The 15,004-nt window shown below is 38.0% G+C and overlaps 1 protein-coding gene across 3 annotated transcripts in view; it reads left to right on the forward strand.

The window, feature by feature from the left end:
• The first annotated feature begins 511 nt into the window (after positions 1 to 511).
• Positions 512 to 15,004, forward strand: part of HBS1L (HBS1 like translational GTPase) — a 44,148-nt gene continuing 29,655 nt past the window's right edge. Inside the window, exons 1-5 of one of the 3 annotated variants that reach the window (XM_044424047.1) lie at positions 512 to 711; positions 5,105 to 5,170; positions 6,384 to 6,506; positions 8,984 to 9,178; positions 9,739 to 10,044. In XM_044424047.1, the coding sequence (XP_044279982.1) occupies positions 669 to 711; positions 5,105 to 5,170; positions 6,384 to 6,506; positions 8,984 to 9,178; positions 9,739 to 10,044 (733 nt within the window). In that variant the 5' untranslated portion in view covers positions 512 to 668. The other 2 variants (XM_044424057.1, XM_044424065.1) reach the window with 2 other exon arrangements.

Here is a 15,004-nt window from a genome sequence, read left to right on the forward strand (position 1 = left end):
CTTGTGAAGCCTACGTGATCCTTCGTACAATGAATAGCCCTGGAAGAATCATGCCACCAATACAGGCAGTCAGTGAGCATGACGCGAAGCGGGGGAAAGTGCCCTTTCTGATTTCACTTGTGCACGTGTATCTAGCCTAGAAGCTGGTGCTGAGAGAATATGGCTGCACCCCTAGAGAAACCCCACTGAACTCAGAGACTTTCTCCCGAGAAAACTCGCACGCCGCGCTTACAAAACACGCCAATCAAGCAAACAGGCAGGCTGGCTTTGAGCAAGAGGCGGGCCCCCGGGCGTGGCTCTGATTGGCCGTGCGCCGCTGAGTGAGCGGGCAGGATATCTGACGTCACATCAGGTAAGCGCCCACAAACAAGGACACGCCAGACCGGACGAGGGCAGTGCGTAGTCCCCACTCCACATTCAGCTTGACCCACACGGCGCTAACCGTTCAAACGTACTGTAGAGTCGCGCATGCGCACTCACGGACAGGAAGGGCGGAAAGCGGGTAGCTCGAGTAGCGCATGCGTGAGGAGAGCGGAGGGCGGGGCGACACCTGGTAGGCCCAAGCCAGCAACATGTTGACTCGGGGGCGCTGCAGGGGCCAACGCTAAGGGGGTTCAGGAGGCCTAGCCTCTTCCCCTCTGTTTCAGGTCTCCACCGGTGCGCTCGCTATGGCCCGGCACAGGAACGTGCGTGGCTATAACTACGACGAAGGTAGAGAGCTGCTGAGTCTAAGAAGATCCTCTTTCCCTCTCGAAAAGGCCCTTGTGGCAGTAGCCTTGCTAGGCCGCTGGTGGGAGGGGAGTAAGGAGGGAAAGTGTTAGTGACGTCACTAGCGTGCCTGGGATACGTGTGGCTACTGGGCGGCGGGGGTAGGAGGGGGGGTGGTATGGTAGCCGGAGAAGAGGAGGTAGAAAAGGGGGCAAACGTCGGGGGCTTTGTGGAGGCGCTTGGCGCATGGTCGAGTTGTGGGGGTGGCCCCTCATGAGTCAGCCTTCGTGCCTTTAAAAGTGTTGTCAGGTGGTTCATTGCAAAGAGCACCACAGAGCAGAAGGGCATTGGGGCTTGAATCCCAGCTAATACCCTGACTGTGGTGCATCCATTTTGTATTTTCGTACATGGGACTTCTCGCACATATGGGCCCTCGTACATTTTCGTATATATGACTTCTCATTGACGTTAGAAACTGCACTTTGTGATGATGAGTGCAGTTGTTTCTGTTGTCACCAAGTGCCAGTCAACCCGCTCCCCAGAATGCAAAGACATGGAAGTGGAGCAACAGATAATTAAGTGAAACGACTCATTTGCAGCCTGAATGATTAGTAATGATGTACCTGTGATTGGTGGATGCTAAGGTACAGAAGGCAAGGCTGCAAGCAGGGCCACTAATTGGCCAGTGCTGAAAGGACGTAATAAAATCCTGGCTGTACAGAAAACATGTCAGTCGAGTGTATGTGGGCCTTTTGGCTTTACAGCAGCTCTTGTGTTTACTTGTTCTGTATTGTGTTTTAAAAGGCATGTTCGTTGATTTAGCCTGTAAAGCAAGGTTTTGTAAAAAGACTTGCTTCCAAAAGAAGTGCTTTTTCATAATACTTTACTCATTTTATATAAATGTGTAATCCCCTATTGAAATTATAAATACTGGACTTAACACATCGGAATAAATGTTGATAAAATACTACAGTGTCATAATTATTAACCAGTGTATAGGAAGATAATGCAATTTAATTGGTAAGAACACTGCTAACATTGAAGGACAAAATTATTAAAGCCTTCTCTTACTTGCATCATAACTCACATTTGCGAAGTACTTTTTTCTTTGCAAGGTCCAGAGCAACATTTTATTCATAATTGAGTTCATGAAAGGATTTTATGCAGTTTCTTCTTCGTTAGAACACCAGCCAAAACTGATGGTCATATGATAAATTTCCAAATGGTGAGAAATAACCACCCTGCCCCCCCACCTCCCCCCACACACCAAATATCTTGCGTAAAAGGAAAAAAGGGCAAAATGTATCCAGAGCTGAGCATTTCTAGGTCTTGTGTATTTTTGTGCAAAAGTTAAGATCATGTTAAGCTCACTCAAATGAGTGAGCTTAACATGTATAAATATTTGTACATTTAGAGTGAAGGGAACTAAGATCATTGACCAGATAAAAAGCACAAAAGTGCTTAACTTAGAATGGTTTATACCCATAATATTTAAAGTCAGGCTGGAATGTGTAATAATACTGCTTTAGATGGGCTTCATGTTAATAGATGCAATGGTAAACTGTATGTGCATAGCCAGATTTCTATAACAGTGAATATGAAGTACAGAGTAATATGTTGTATGAGCTTTGAAAATTGATTGTGAGCTGTTTGATTTGAAATGTGGCTTTTGTAAAGTTTTTCAACTAAAGAATATCATAGGCTATAAAATAATTACTTGCCTTATTTAACTATCTTGCAGTTAGTAAATAGACTGATTCCATTTTGGTTCCAAATTCTACTTCAGATACAATGTATGCACCTGGCCCAAGGATTTGAACCAGTGGGCATGACTGGATATATTGTTAAGTTGAATCAAATTTTTAACAAAATATTGCAGTTATTCATGAAATACTATCAAATCATAACAGCACAATTTAGTCTTTCCAATTTTTAAGACTCAGTACATAATCTAGGTTTGCCCTATACTGACAACAACAAATGTTTATATCGGTCAAATTCTAATAAGGACATTGTAACCAAATTTGTCATTCATCTTCTTTGATGATAGGTGGCGTGTCTGACTCAGATGATATGCTTAATGTTATGCCAGGGCAATCAGTGATGCTAAATGTATCATTTCTAACAGAATTCAGTTTGTAATACTGAAATTGATTTTACAATAATATATCGTTACATCAGTAAGCAAATGTTCAGTGATAAATTAGGATAGCTGAAGGGATCTTAGTGGATTATAGTTCATGAAAGTTCATGTATAAATTCGTACAATTTGTTTCCACAAGACTTTTTGTTGCTTTTCTTTAAAAATGGGAAGTTAAACTCATAAATGCAGTAAACAACTGATCCATCTTAATAAAATGCTAGCAATTATTATTGGAGAGTTTGGACTATGTATATAGTCTCAGGAATAAAATTTATTTGACCTCCAAGAGATAATTGCAGAGTAATACTGTACTTTCTGCATTTTTGTCAATAATAAATTGGGTCCATTGAGGAATGGCTTATTTATAGTGCTAAAAACTCCTTGGTAAGCTATAGTGTTAAAACTGGTATTTGCTAAAACTCCTCAAATTCTGCAGTCAGAAAATGTATACAGGCATACCTCATTGCATTGTTTTATTTTTTTTAACAAATTGAAGGTTTGTGAAAACCCTGTGTTGAGCAAGTCTGTTGACATCATATTTCTGACAGCATTTGCTTGCTTCTTGTCTGTGTCATATTTTCCTGCTATTTTAGACTTTTTCATCTCTATTTATTGTGATTTGTGATCATTGATCATAGATGTTGCTATTCTGATTGTTTTGGGGCACAACAAACTGCACCCATATAAGATGGAAAACTTAATTGATAAATGTTGCATGTGTTCTGACTGCTCTGCCTACCAGCCATTCCCATTTCTCTCCCTCTGTTTGGCCCTCCCTGTTCCCTGAGAGACAACAATATTGAAATTAGACCAATAATTTCAGTGGCCTCTTGAGTGTTCAGGTGAAAGGAAGAGCTGCCATAGATAGTGATTTCTCTGATTGATCTGGACAAAGTAAATTGAAAGCCTTCTGGAAAGGATTCACTGTTCTAGATGCCATTGAGAACATTTGTGATTCATGGGAAGAGGTCAAAATATCAACATTAACAGGAGTTTGGAAAAAGTTGATAAGCCTCATGAATTACTTTGAGGGGTTCAAGATTTAAGTGGCAGAAATAACTGCAGATGTGATTGAAATAGCAAGAGAACTAGAATTAGAAGTAGATCCTGAAGACTGAATTGCTGCAATCTCATGATAAAACTTTAATGGATGAGGAGTTGCTTCTTATGGACAAACAAAGAAAGGGACTTCTTGAGATGGAATCTCTTCCTGGTGAAGATGTTGTGAAGACTGCTGAAATGCAACTCATTTAGAATATTACATAAACTTAATTGATAAAGCACTGGTAGGGTTTGAGATGATTGGCTCTAATTTTGAAAAAAGTTCTACTGCAGGTAAAATACTATCAAATAGCATCATGTGCTACAGAAAAATCAATCAGTGTGGCAAACTTCATTGTTGTCTGTCTTTAAGAAATTGCTACAGCTATCCCAACCTTCAGTAGCCACGGACATAGAGGCAAGACCTTAAGACCTTCCACCAACAAAAAGGTTACAAGTTGCTGAAGGTCCGAATGATGGCTAGCATATTTTAGCAATACAGTATTTTTATTAAGTTATGTTCATTTTTTTAAGCCATAATGCTATTACATTTTTAATAGATTACAGTGTAGTATAAATATAACTTTTACATGCACTTGGAAACGAAAACATTTGCGTGACTCACTCTATTGTAATACTCTATCATGGTGGTCTGGAACTGAACTTACAGTACCTCTGAGGTATGCCTGTATTAATCAACTGAATTAAGATTATATGCCCTAAATGCATACATTTTCTACCACAGTGTTAACTCAGACTCTTGCAGCAAAAAATATCCTGCCACAAATAAGACAAATCACTAATACATAACAAAAAATATGAAGGCAGTCTTATTTTGCATGTGTATTTGTAGTTTGCATGCCTTCACCGATTCCCAACTGGCTGTTTGTAGAATTTGGGAACACTGTTTTCCTCAAGGAAATCTATTGAGTATGTAGCCAGCAGTATATATAAGAGAATAGCCTAAATCTACTTGATGTATATCCATCCTTGAAACAAAGCTAAGTATTGGATCATGACACAGTAGATGTTATGGACACAGGAATTTGTATTTTTTGTGTTTCAGAAATTTGTTTTCTGAGTGCAAGTGAGTAAAAGGTTCTGTGTGGAAGTGCCTGTAAGCTATAGCATGGCTTATTGTTCCAGTGATGCATACAAACAAGCACTCTAAAATTGCACTTACATAAAGGTTAATTGTGTCTTTGCTCTTAGACTTTGAAGAAGATGACCTTTATGGACAGTCTGTAGAGGATGATTATTGCATTTCACCTTCAACAGGTTAGTTTATTATTCAGCTATTATTGCTTGCTGCCCTCCTTGAGGCAAAGGGACGGCCTTCTCCCATATGTATGTATTTGACCCCTTAGATCAGGTTCAGAGCCCTTTGGAAAGAGCCATCCTTTAAGGAGGTGAGGAACATGGCAAACAGAAGAAAGGCTTTTTTGGTGATTGCAGCCCACCTATGGAACCCACTAGAATAATTCACCTAGTGCCTTCATTACAACTACTTTTGGTGCCAGGCAACAATAGTTTTATTCTCCAGATATTTAAAATTTGACTTTTCTTGTAATGATTTTAAAGGGAATTTGTTATGATTTTAATTCTCCATGTTTTGATTAATTTTCTCAGCTTTTATATCTGTTACATTTATATTACTGTTAAATTTATACTATTTTAACTGTTTTATTATCTGTTTTTTATTGATTGTGAACCGCTCAGAGGGTCCTGTAGGACTATTGAAGCGGTATATAATTTCAATAAATAAATAGGGAACTGCAGATATGAAAGGGCTTTCTCCTCATCATAGATGACAGGTAAGAATATGTATTCCCCCCCCCCCCCTTTTGGCAGCATAGCTTGGTGAAGTAGCACATGGAAGAATGAAGATGGAAATTACTAAAGGGACTTGCTTAAGATTGCTTTTAGACTCTGAATTAGAATTAATCTCTCTTAATTTTTTCATACTGACAAATCTCAGTATCCCTTAGAGCAAGGATAAGCACATTGTGGTCCTTAAGATGTTTTGGCCTACAATTCCTGTTGTCCTTCACCCTTGGTTAGAGTTTATGGAAGATGTCACCCTCCAGATGTTTTTGCATACAAGTTATTCTCCACTGCTTTAAGACCATTGGTCTGATCACAAGCTAATTTTGTTTTTATCTCTGACTGTATGAGTATTTCAGAAACAAATTACTTTTAGTTATTTTTAATCAAATTAAATATTCCAAAGCAAGATTCATTGTCTTCACCTTGTTTCTATCATAATTGGAATCTGACTTTTCAAAATAAAGACAAACTAGAAATTTGATTGAAATTTACAGAAAGGTCTACAGTGAATAGACCTATAAACAGTAAATACCTGCTTCACTGCAAAATTTAAGAAGTAACATTGTGTAGTGTATTTTTTGAATTAGCCTGGAAGAATTATGAATACAAAGTGACTTATGTTACAAGGTGATTTATAAAATAAATACATTAATTTATATTATAGCTGCTCAGTTTATCTATTCAAGACGAGATAATCCATCAGCATTTGCTGAGAGATTAGAAGAATATGGTTATGAAGATAAAGGCAATTGTGTCTCCAGACACCAGCTAACTGAAGTTGAAAAAGGTAATTCTAGAAAAATCATATGTTCGATTCATGCTTTATTTATCTGGATTATACAAATGCTATGATTTTGTACAAGAAACTGATGTGATCGACTTGCCAATATACATTTGAAAGAACTGATATATTAACTGAATTCTACATCAAAGCTGTCAGATTTACTAATCAGAGAGAAGTAGGACAGTTGGAGTAAAGAGACACCATCCTGCCTTCACTCATCAGTTCATTCATCCTTCAGGTCTCTTCCAGTGAGCCTTTATGGGAACCATCTCCATGCAGTTCATGGTGATTCAAGAACCACTGTTAGACTCTGTTCACTCAGGCTGGGAAGTGTGCAGCTTAAGCAAGTCTGGCACTGATGTGGCAAGCCCTTTCTGTACCCAGCCCCATGCATCTGGTTTTGTGGAGCAACCTGATATATATTTATTTCGTAACATTTCTGTGCCACTTTTATTAAAAATAAATAAACCCTGAAGCAGCTTACAATATAAAATCATGATAAAATTCACTCAAACCGGTGTTTAAAGCAGTGATAAAAACAATAATATTTCAATTAAAATAACTAGGTTCAGGGAAATGTCCTCAGATGTCAGTGGAAGCACTCCACTCCTGGTATCTGCCTAATCCCCCTGGGGAGATAATTCCAAATAATGAGTGCTGAAGTTAAGAAGGTCCTCTTCTGCAGCATGGACAAAAGAACTTCAGTAGGCCATGGTAGGGTCAATTTTCACTGGAGCTGCATTGTCAGTGTTCAGGCTGGGAATTTTTTGTCAAGAGAAGGGTCGCTGTAGCATTGGTCTCAGTTCCCCTTTAGCAACCATCTCTAAGGACACACCTCTTTCCTGCCCTGATGGTGAATCTACTAGAGACATTGCCCTAGTCCCTCAGGACATTGGATGTTGGACTAAATTGATCAGGATCTCATCTAGCAGCTTTTCTTATAGAAAACTATTGACAGAGCATCTGCACAAACCAAATACTCAGACTCTTGCTCTAGCAATGGGCAGTGGTGGCAGTTGCACAGGGAGGACATTTCCCTCCCTCCACCCTTGTGTCAGGGAGGGGTCTCTGCAAGGCTCTGCTTGTGGCAGCTTACACGAAGATTAGTAGTTACCAGATGTGGCCCAACAACTCACCAAGTTTTTTGGGTTGCTGTCTGGGTGAAACCTAATTTGGTCTGGGGCTGGCGATGCTAGTTCCAAACACTTGCACACTCTCCCTAGTACTGCTTACCCCATTTTTTCCCATTCTGTGGTTGTCCTTTTTTGACCTCTCCCTCCAATGTCTGCTTGACAGATGACTCCCTGTCATCCAATGACTGGGTGAAAGTGTTTTCATAATAATACTAGAATAGCTGTTTCAAGGAGTCATTTTTATTATTGGTTACTGCAGCATGATGTGAACCTTGATTTGTTTTTTATAGCAACTATACAACTTCAAAATGCATAAAATACACATAATATTCTTGTCCTGGTCTGCGGAAGGTATTTGCAATCCAAATTAAATTTGGACATTTAAGTTATGTTAAATGCTATTATATAAGGTTATAATTTTTTGGGATCTTGAAATTTACTTAGCTTCTAGCTCTTGAGAGTTACAGGATTAATCCATTACCGCTACTGCCAAAGAGGTTAAATGTATTATTCTAAGAGAAGAAAGTACCTAATGGAAAAGGTGCTGTTTGGTGCTGCCATCATGGCTTAGGTTTCATGGTCAACTTGCTGGTATGTTTGGTCCAACACATGCCTCTGTCGGTAGATTGGGAATCCAAGGCAGTATTTACTCAGCATTTCTATCATTCACCAAGGCCTTGATCTAGAAGGACCCAAACACAATGTTCAAAGTCTGCACTCAACAGAAAATGCTACATCCCCCCCCCCATACAAGTGTTTGCTCAATGCAATCTTTTGGATGTCCCTTCTCACATTTCATTTCTCTTGTGGGTTTTTGTAGGTGAAGAACCTTTTATTAAATCATTGGTTTCAGCAACTTACTCATATTTCTTAAAAAGTTGAAGGCTTTTAGTTAACAGAGTTTTCATAAACACACCACCTAAAATGCTTACAGCTATAGTCACCCATCTGCTGAATCCTGAAAGGTTTTTTTTAACTATATAAGCTAATTACAATATTTGTATATGCTTAAATGACTCCACATTGATTTACAAATTATGCTGGATGTATGAATGATGAATGTATGCATTCATTTAATAATGAATGTATGCATTTAACTGAGTGCTATTAATGTTGATAACAATGATGACATTTTCAGCCTTTTATTCATACCTTAAAGCTGATAACATTATTATACCACTTGATGAAATAAACAGTACTCTTGATGGGCAGGCAAGAGAATAAATTTTGTTCTTGGATGCAGATGGTGATGATTGAGAGATACAGATGGTAATGATTGTAGTATCTCTCTGAATATTTATTTACAATTATCATGTAAAAGTTTTTGTCCTGATTTTTTCTTTTTAGTGAAGATTGATTCATGCCTTGACCATATGAGAGAAGTGCTTGGAGATTCTGTGCCAGAGCAGGTGATGGTGGAAGCAATATTGAGCAGTAAATTTGATGTACAGGAAGCTCTGGATTACATTCTTGCACAAGACAATAAGCAAAATGTGAAGACCAAGAATGAGGATACAGTGATAGCAGGAAAGGCAACAAAAGGTATGTTTACATTTAAACTTTCCTGGGATTTAGTTTATGGCTCTTTTGAGCAGGTGCAGACTGTGTCGGATTTTAAAATCTACCTTTTCTGTTTTTCATAAGTTGAACAACTGACTGACACAATGCAAATATGTCACATATATATATATAAATTATATTTTCAGTTAGTCAGGCCTTAGGTTTCCAAATAATTCTACTGATTTCTAAAAATGTAAATAGCAATAAAACTGTATCTTGTGTGAAATAGTGATAGTAGACAGTGGTTAAGTTATGAATTAGTTGTTCCTTATACAACTGTAAAGATAAGAGCAATGTTGCAGTGATTTTCTAAATTAGCAATTCTATACTGCTGCTCCAGAATTTTTACTAGAATAGCATAGCTATTAAACTGTATCATTGAGCATATTATTTACAAATAGTTTCAATAAAGTTTGTTAATTAAATGCCTTTTTATGTTTTTCCTTGATTTTGCTGTTGCCTTTCCTACTTTGTCACAACTTGGAACTATATTTCCTATGGCCCTGCTTCTGTCCTGGAATTGTTGGCTCCTGTAAGGTAAGGCTTATTCTGCTCAGAAACATTTTCTAATGATAACAGCTTGCTTAACTTGGTAGAAAACCCTTCCGATTCCACTAGCTTGTGCCCCATAGACAATTTTGAATCTCCTAGCTTTTCAACTCCAAGTGACAAAATTTCATTCAGACCTAAATATATCAGAACATCTTCAATCAAAAAGAAAACCTCAGGATCTTTTTGTAAATCCATGGGAGAATTTCCTGTACCATTCAGTGGAAATAACATATCACTTTATGAACCATTCAGCAAGCAGGTAACACTGTCATTAGCTGACAGCACCGGAGCAGCAGGTTGGCAATCTTGCAAAGAATGTAATGTGCGCATTAGTTCAGATGCTGAATTGTCAAAAGAAAATCCATCAGAAAATGTTTCTTGGAATCAGTCTAATTGTAAAGGAGTTCAGGACTTGAGGGTGTTGTTTAGGCTTAATGAAACAGGTGACTCATCAGATGCCCAAGACCACACATTGATTGTTCTCCCAAAAAATTCTGATTGTGATAGGACAAGCTGTTTGGACAGTCCTCCTGCTTTAATGAGTGCTTTGGGGAATTTGGTGCTAGATAGTAAGATAAATAACAAGATCAATAAAAAGACTGAACATTTTGAAAACATCCCTCCACTATTGCAAAATAAGGCCTATCTCCCAGGGCAAAACAGTAGCTGTTCAGAGACTGAGAGTTTAATATTTTCCATGTCTGAAAGTCCATCATTAGCTGATCTTCTGCAGGAACACCAAGAAAATAATTCAAACAAGACTTGTTCTTTGTCTCATCTCCAAAATCCATTGTCATCAGGCTTCACAGAAGTGGAATTAAGACATTCATCATTGTCCCAGCTAGCCAATCAACCCCAAATTTCATCTGGAATGACAGAACTGTCAGGATCTTTATCTTCCCTGACGGTCTCCAAATCTTCTCCAGTAAAAGAGCTTGAGACTCTCTCACTTTCAGATTTAATTGCAAAATCAATTGAAGTGGATAAGCCTGAAACAAGCAACTGTTCAGGGTTTCATGTAGCTAAAGCGGTGCAGCCAGCAGTTGTGAATTCAGATATTGATCTAAGTGTTCTTATTAAAAAATCAGCATTATCTCCAGAACCTGTGGAAGTACAGTCAGGCAAACTGGTTCCAGAACCTGAAGCTGTATTTGCAAAGAAGGGGAGGCAAATATTTATAGCTGAAAGAGGCAAGAAAAACAAAAAGAGAATGAGATCATGTGCCTTAGAAGGCAGTGTTCCATGGATAAAGGCCCTCTCTGCGAGGCCATCAGCTTTTGCTATAACTTTATGTCTTCGTTACCCTCCCAAAAGATGTAAGCGCAAAACTGTTAACCTCCATAAGGCTTTCTTATACAGCAGCCAGATGCAAGAAGTAAAAATTAACGAAGTTGGACCCTTTTTAGCAATAACTCCATTTGACTTCAAATCACCATCTCCTGATGACATTGTAAAATCAGGTCAAAAGAAAGCCTTCACCAGACAATAATGCAACAAACTAATGCTAATTGTGATTATTTTTTAAAATTAAAAAATATATTTTATACTGGGTAACTTTGCATTGCAAATTGAAATAGATTTCTTTTTAAAAAGCCAATTACTGTTTTATATTGGCTAACAGACTTTCTAGTAAAGTTTTGAAGAAGCACTGCATTCCAGACCTTTTTATTGTTTTACTCTCTAATTGGTAAAGGTAAATATTAATTTGGTAACTCATTAGCTTTGGAATAATGTGCTTTGGTGCTGAATCTTTTCCAGATAATTAATGGGAAGCATTTTTTTCCAAAATGAATGTAATGATACTGCTATATATAATAATTCATGGTTAAAAGAATTACACTGGGGAACAAATCTTTGAATGTATATTTCTGTGAATTAATTTTCCTTAATGTAGTATTTATGCTTTTAATGACTCTTTGCTTATACCTCTGTTGTTGTTCTGATTTCTGATAAGAGAGCATGTTGTTTTCTTTCTTTTTATCCAGCACTTTCTTTTTACTGGACCCTTTTCTTGAAATATCAATGGTATTTCAGTGCATGACTATTGGGGGTTTTGTTTCCACATTGCTATGAAAAAGTACTTAATGCTGATCATGGTGGTAAGCCATTTCTAAATTTGTAGTGGGACCAGTATTGCTTTTAAAAGCACAGTCTGTGAATAACTTTTTTATGAACTTTTTTCTTTTCTCACAAGTAGTTTGCATGTAAGGGCAATCATTCTTTGCCATATGTGCACTGGAATGAGTGAGCCATGAGTTAACCACTGTGTTGTTCGGCCTCTGAATGATCCAGCTCTCCAGATTAACACATCATTTGCACACCTGAATGCGCTGATTACAGGTTTCCAGAACGTAGAAATGAGGAGTGTGCTGGAGGTAGCACATTCAGGGACTTGCTTCCACTTGTGCATGTGTGAACTGAGTAATATTCAGCATTGCATGACAGGAAAGCAAGCTTGTGTGACAGATATCTTCCTTCCTTCCTTCCTCCCTTCCTTCCGCAGGCGTTTGTACTCCTTTTTGGGCGGGCTTACCAAAAATTATGGACTCTGTCATTTGGAGCTACAGTAGGAGTGGGGAGTTGCCTCATATCAGGTGGGGGAATCTTCTCTTCATGTGCAAGTTTCCCAATTTCAGCAACTTGTCACATTCAGTTCAGTCCCATAAAGCTTAGCCTAAAAAGTAGAACCCCGAAGAAGCTTTTTGGAGGATGGGCAATTGCAGGGGACTGCAGCAGGAAGGAAGGGAAAGATGCACTGTGTGAGATTATCTTGCACAATGTTGGATATAATACTAGAATTAGTTTTCTTTACCTTTTGATCTTAGGACTACTTTGCATATTAAGCAGAATGTTTGTGTGTTTGTCACCGTGCAAAGCCTATTCTGTCTTCCTTTCTTTTTGGCATGAGTAAACAGACCAGGAAGCATCCAACCATAGCTCCCAGTTTTGTCTGAACTGGGAAATTCTGCTTACCAACATTGATTTGATTGCTCATGCTGCAAAGGGAGGAACATTGGGGCTGCATGCATGGGCAAAAGTCTTAGTCTTATCTCAGCTTATTGAGTCAAGATACAGTTGTTCAGGCTTGCTCATTACCATTTGAGAGTTCTGTTTTGAGCCCAGTATTTAATTTGTGTTGCGACTTTAAACTTTTGTTATCTCGCAGTTTTCAGCTTTTGGTGACTGGTCATTCTTTTTAATGCTATTCTATAAAGGATCATGGGCATTTGTCTTCTGTTAAGACTTTCACTGTTGTTTATTGTGTCCTTGAGTTGTACGAAGCTTTGTGTCTCTGTCAGCAGAATAGACATTGCTGGTGGAATGTTCCCTCACTACTGTAGAGAACCATGCCCTCCAAATACATTCTAGAAGGTTAGGGGAACCTCCTAAGCAGATTTGGACAGTGCAGTGGGGAATAAAAGAAGGGGAAGTCCCATTGGTTGAACAGATGTCCGTTCATCTGATGTTGGACGGAATTTACAATTGTGACTGCATAACATGCATTGCTGTATTTTCAGTTAATGTTCTCAATTAATGTTATGCTAATTTAGCAGGCAGCTGTTACTTATTTGGTTTTTTATATATGGATTTGTGTGTGTTTGTATATACGTATAAACACACAAGATGTTGTAATACACTTTTTTGAAAAGTCTTATCAAATGTAGAATTATTCTGATATATTTTGATGTAAATTTCATTCCATGACATTTGGGTGCAAATTGAGTATCTTTGTGGATACTCAATGTATCACATACATCATCACAATGCAGGGGTGTAATTAAATAGCAGTATTTCTTAATGATGCCTACAGCCTTTTTCTGATGGGACCGGTGTCTTTTACCAGTTCCTCTTACTTCTTACAATCATCTCATGTATTGAAATGAGATTTTAATCCTTCTTTGTCAGAATAGATCTTGAAGTTGCAGCCTCACAGAGAAACTCTGTGAATAAAGACTGTAAAGAAGGGGAAATGTCATTCTGAGATGAGTGGACTAGTGGAGAGATCCTTTGTGGACATGGTTTAAGAAGTTTCTGCAGAGTTAGCTGTGGTCAAGTGAATGATGGGCTGCATGGCAGCTTTAATGTGTAGAATTTCCATTCAGACAGATGTTGTAATTTTTAAATGAAGCTGATGTATATATTTCTAATAAGAACCAAAAATGACCAAAGAAGAAATTTATTTCCTTAATTTTATGACAATTTTATTTTTCCTAACATTTTTGATTGTTCCTGTTCAAATGTGAAAATATTTTGACTCACAGTAAATACTATTCTGTAGATTCTTAGGATGATCCATTCTGCTTTGGTGGTGGTTGTACAATGGGCAGGGATTAGCATATTGTTTAAAAAGCACTGTCTATTCTCCTGGTGGCTCTCAGGTAGCTCTCTGTGCTGCAGATTCATTGCAGCACACTGCCTAATAGTTAGCACTGCAAATTTTGTTCCATGCCACCTTGCTTGACTCAGATCCTGAGTCTATGAGTTAATTTCAGTTCAGAGGGATGATGACTTGCAGGTAAAAGCAAAGCCTGGGTTGATTGCTATATAGGTGGTGGGCAACACACTCCTGTGGCCAGTAAGTTGCAGTTTGTGCACACCAACTGCTGGGAGGTGAGGGAACGCAGCTGCATCCTTGCAGGAATCAGGAGTGTATTGTGCCTTTATGTTTTATTGATATTTTATTGTTCCGAAGCCAGCCTGTCTTTGACATGTGTATATAAAGCACAAATTTATTAATAGTGTATATTTTGAAACTTTAAAAATCCCTCTAAACTATTATTTGGGTGCCTACTTTAGACAACAAAACCTTCTATTTAAAACATTTTGAGTATTGTGAAGCTAGTGTTTAGGCATTTATGTATTCCCAATTAAGTATTTTGAAGTAAAATTGACTTGTAATTTGTTTTTCATCAGATATTCATAATAAAAGCGAGTATACATCAATGCTCACTGTCTTTCTGTGTCTTGCTGTTGGGACTCAAAAACAGCTGTTTCTACAGAACTCCATTGATATAAAGGGGCTTATTGAAAATGTACATCTTCTGCCCCAGTAATTCAAAAATAATTTTAATTTTGTGGGATTAAAGAGTGGATTGGGTGTTATGAAATGTGAGTTGTAGTTGTTCTGTTCTGTTGAATGTAAGTCAAATTGTAAGAGAGGTTTATGTTGTGTCTCGGAGCAGACCGATATTCTTCATAGAAGTGTATCCAGATATGTTGGATTTAATCGATAACAATGGCTTGTCACCTTACATT

This window comes from Varanus komodoensis, unplaced genomic scaffold, assembly GCF_004798865.1.
Source record: "Varanus komodoensis strain SLA01 unplaced genomic scaffold, ASM479886v1 scaffold1, whole genome shotgun sequence".
Lineage (NCBI taxonomy): Eukaryota > Metazoa > Chordata > Lepidosauria > Squamata > Varanidae > Varanus > Varanus komodoensis.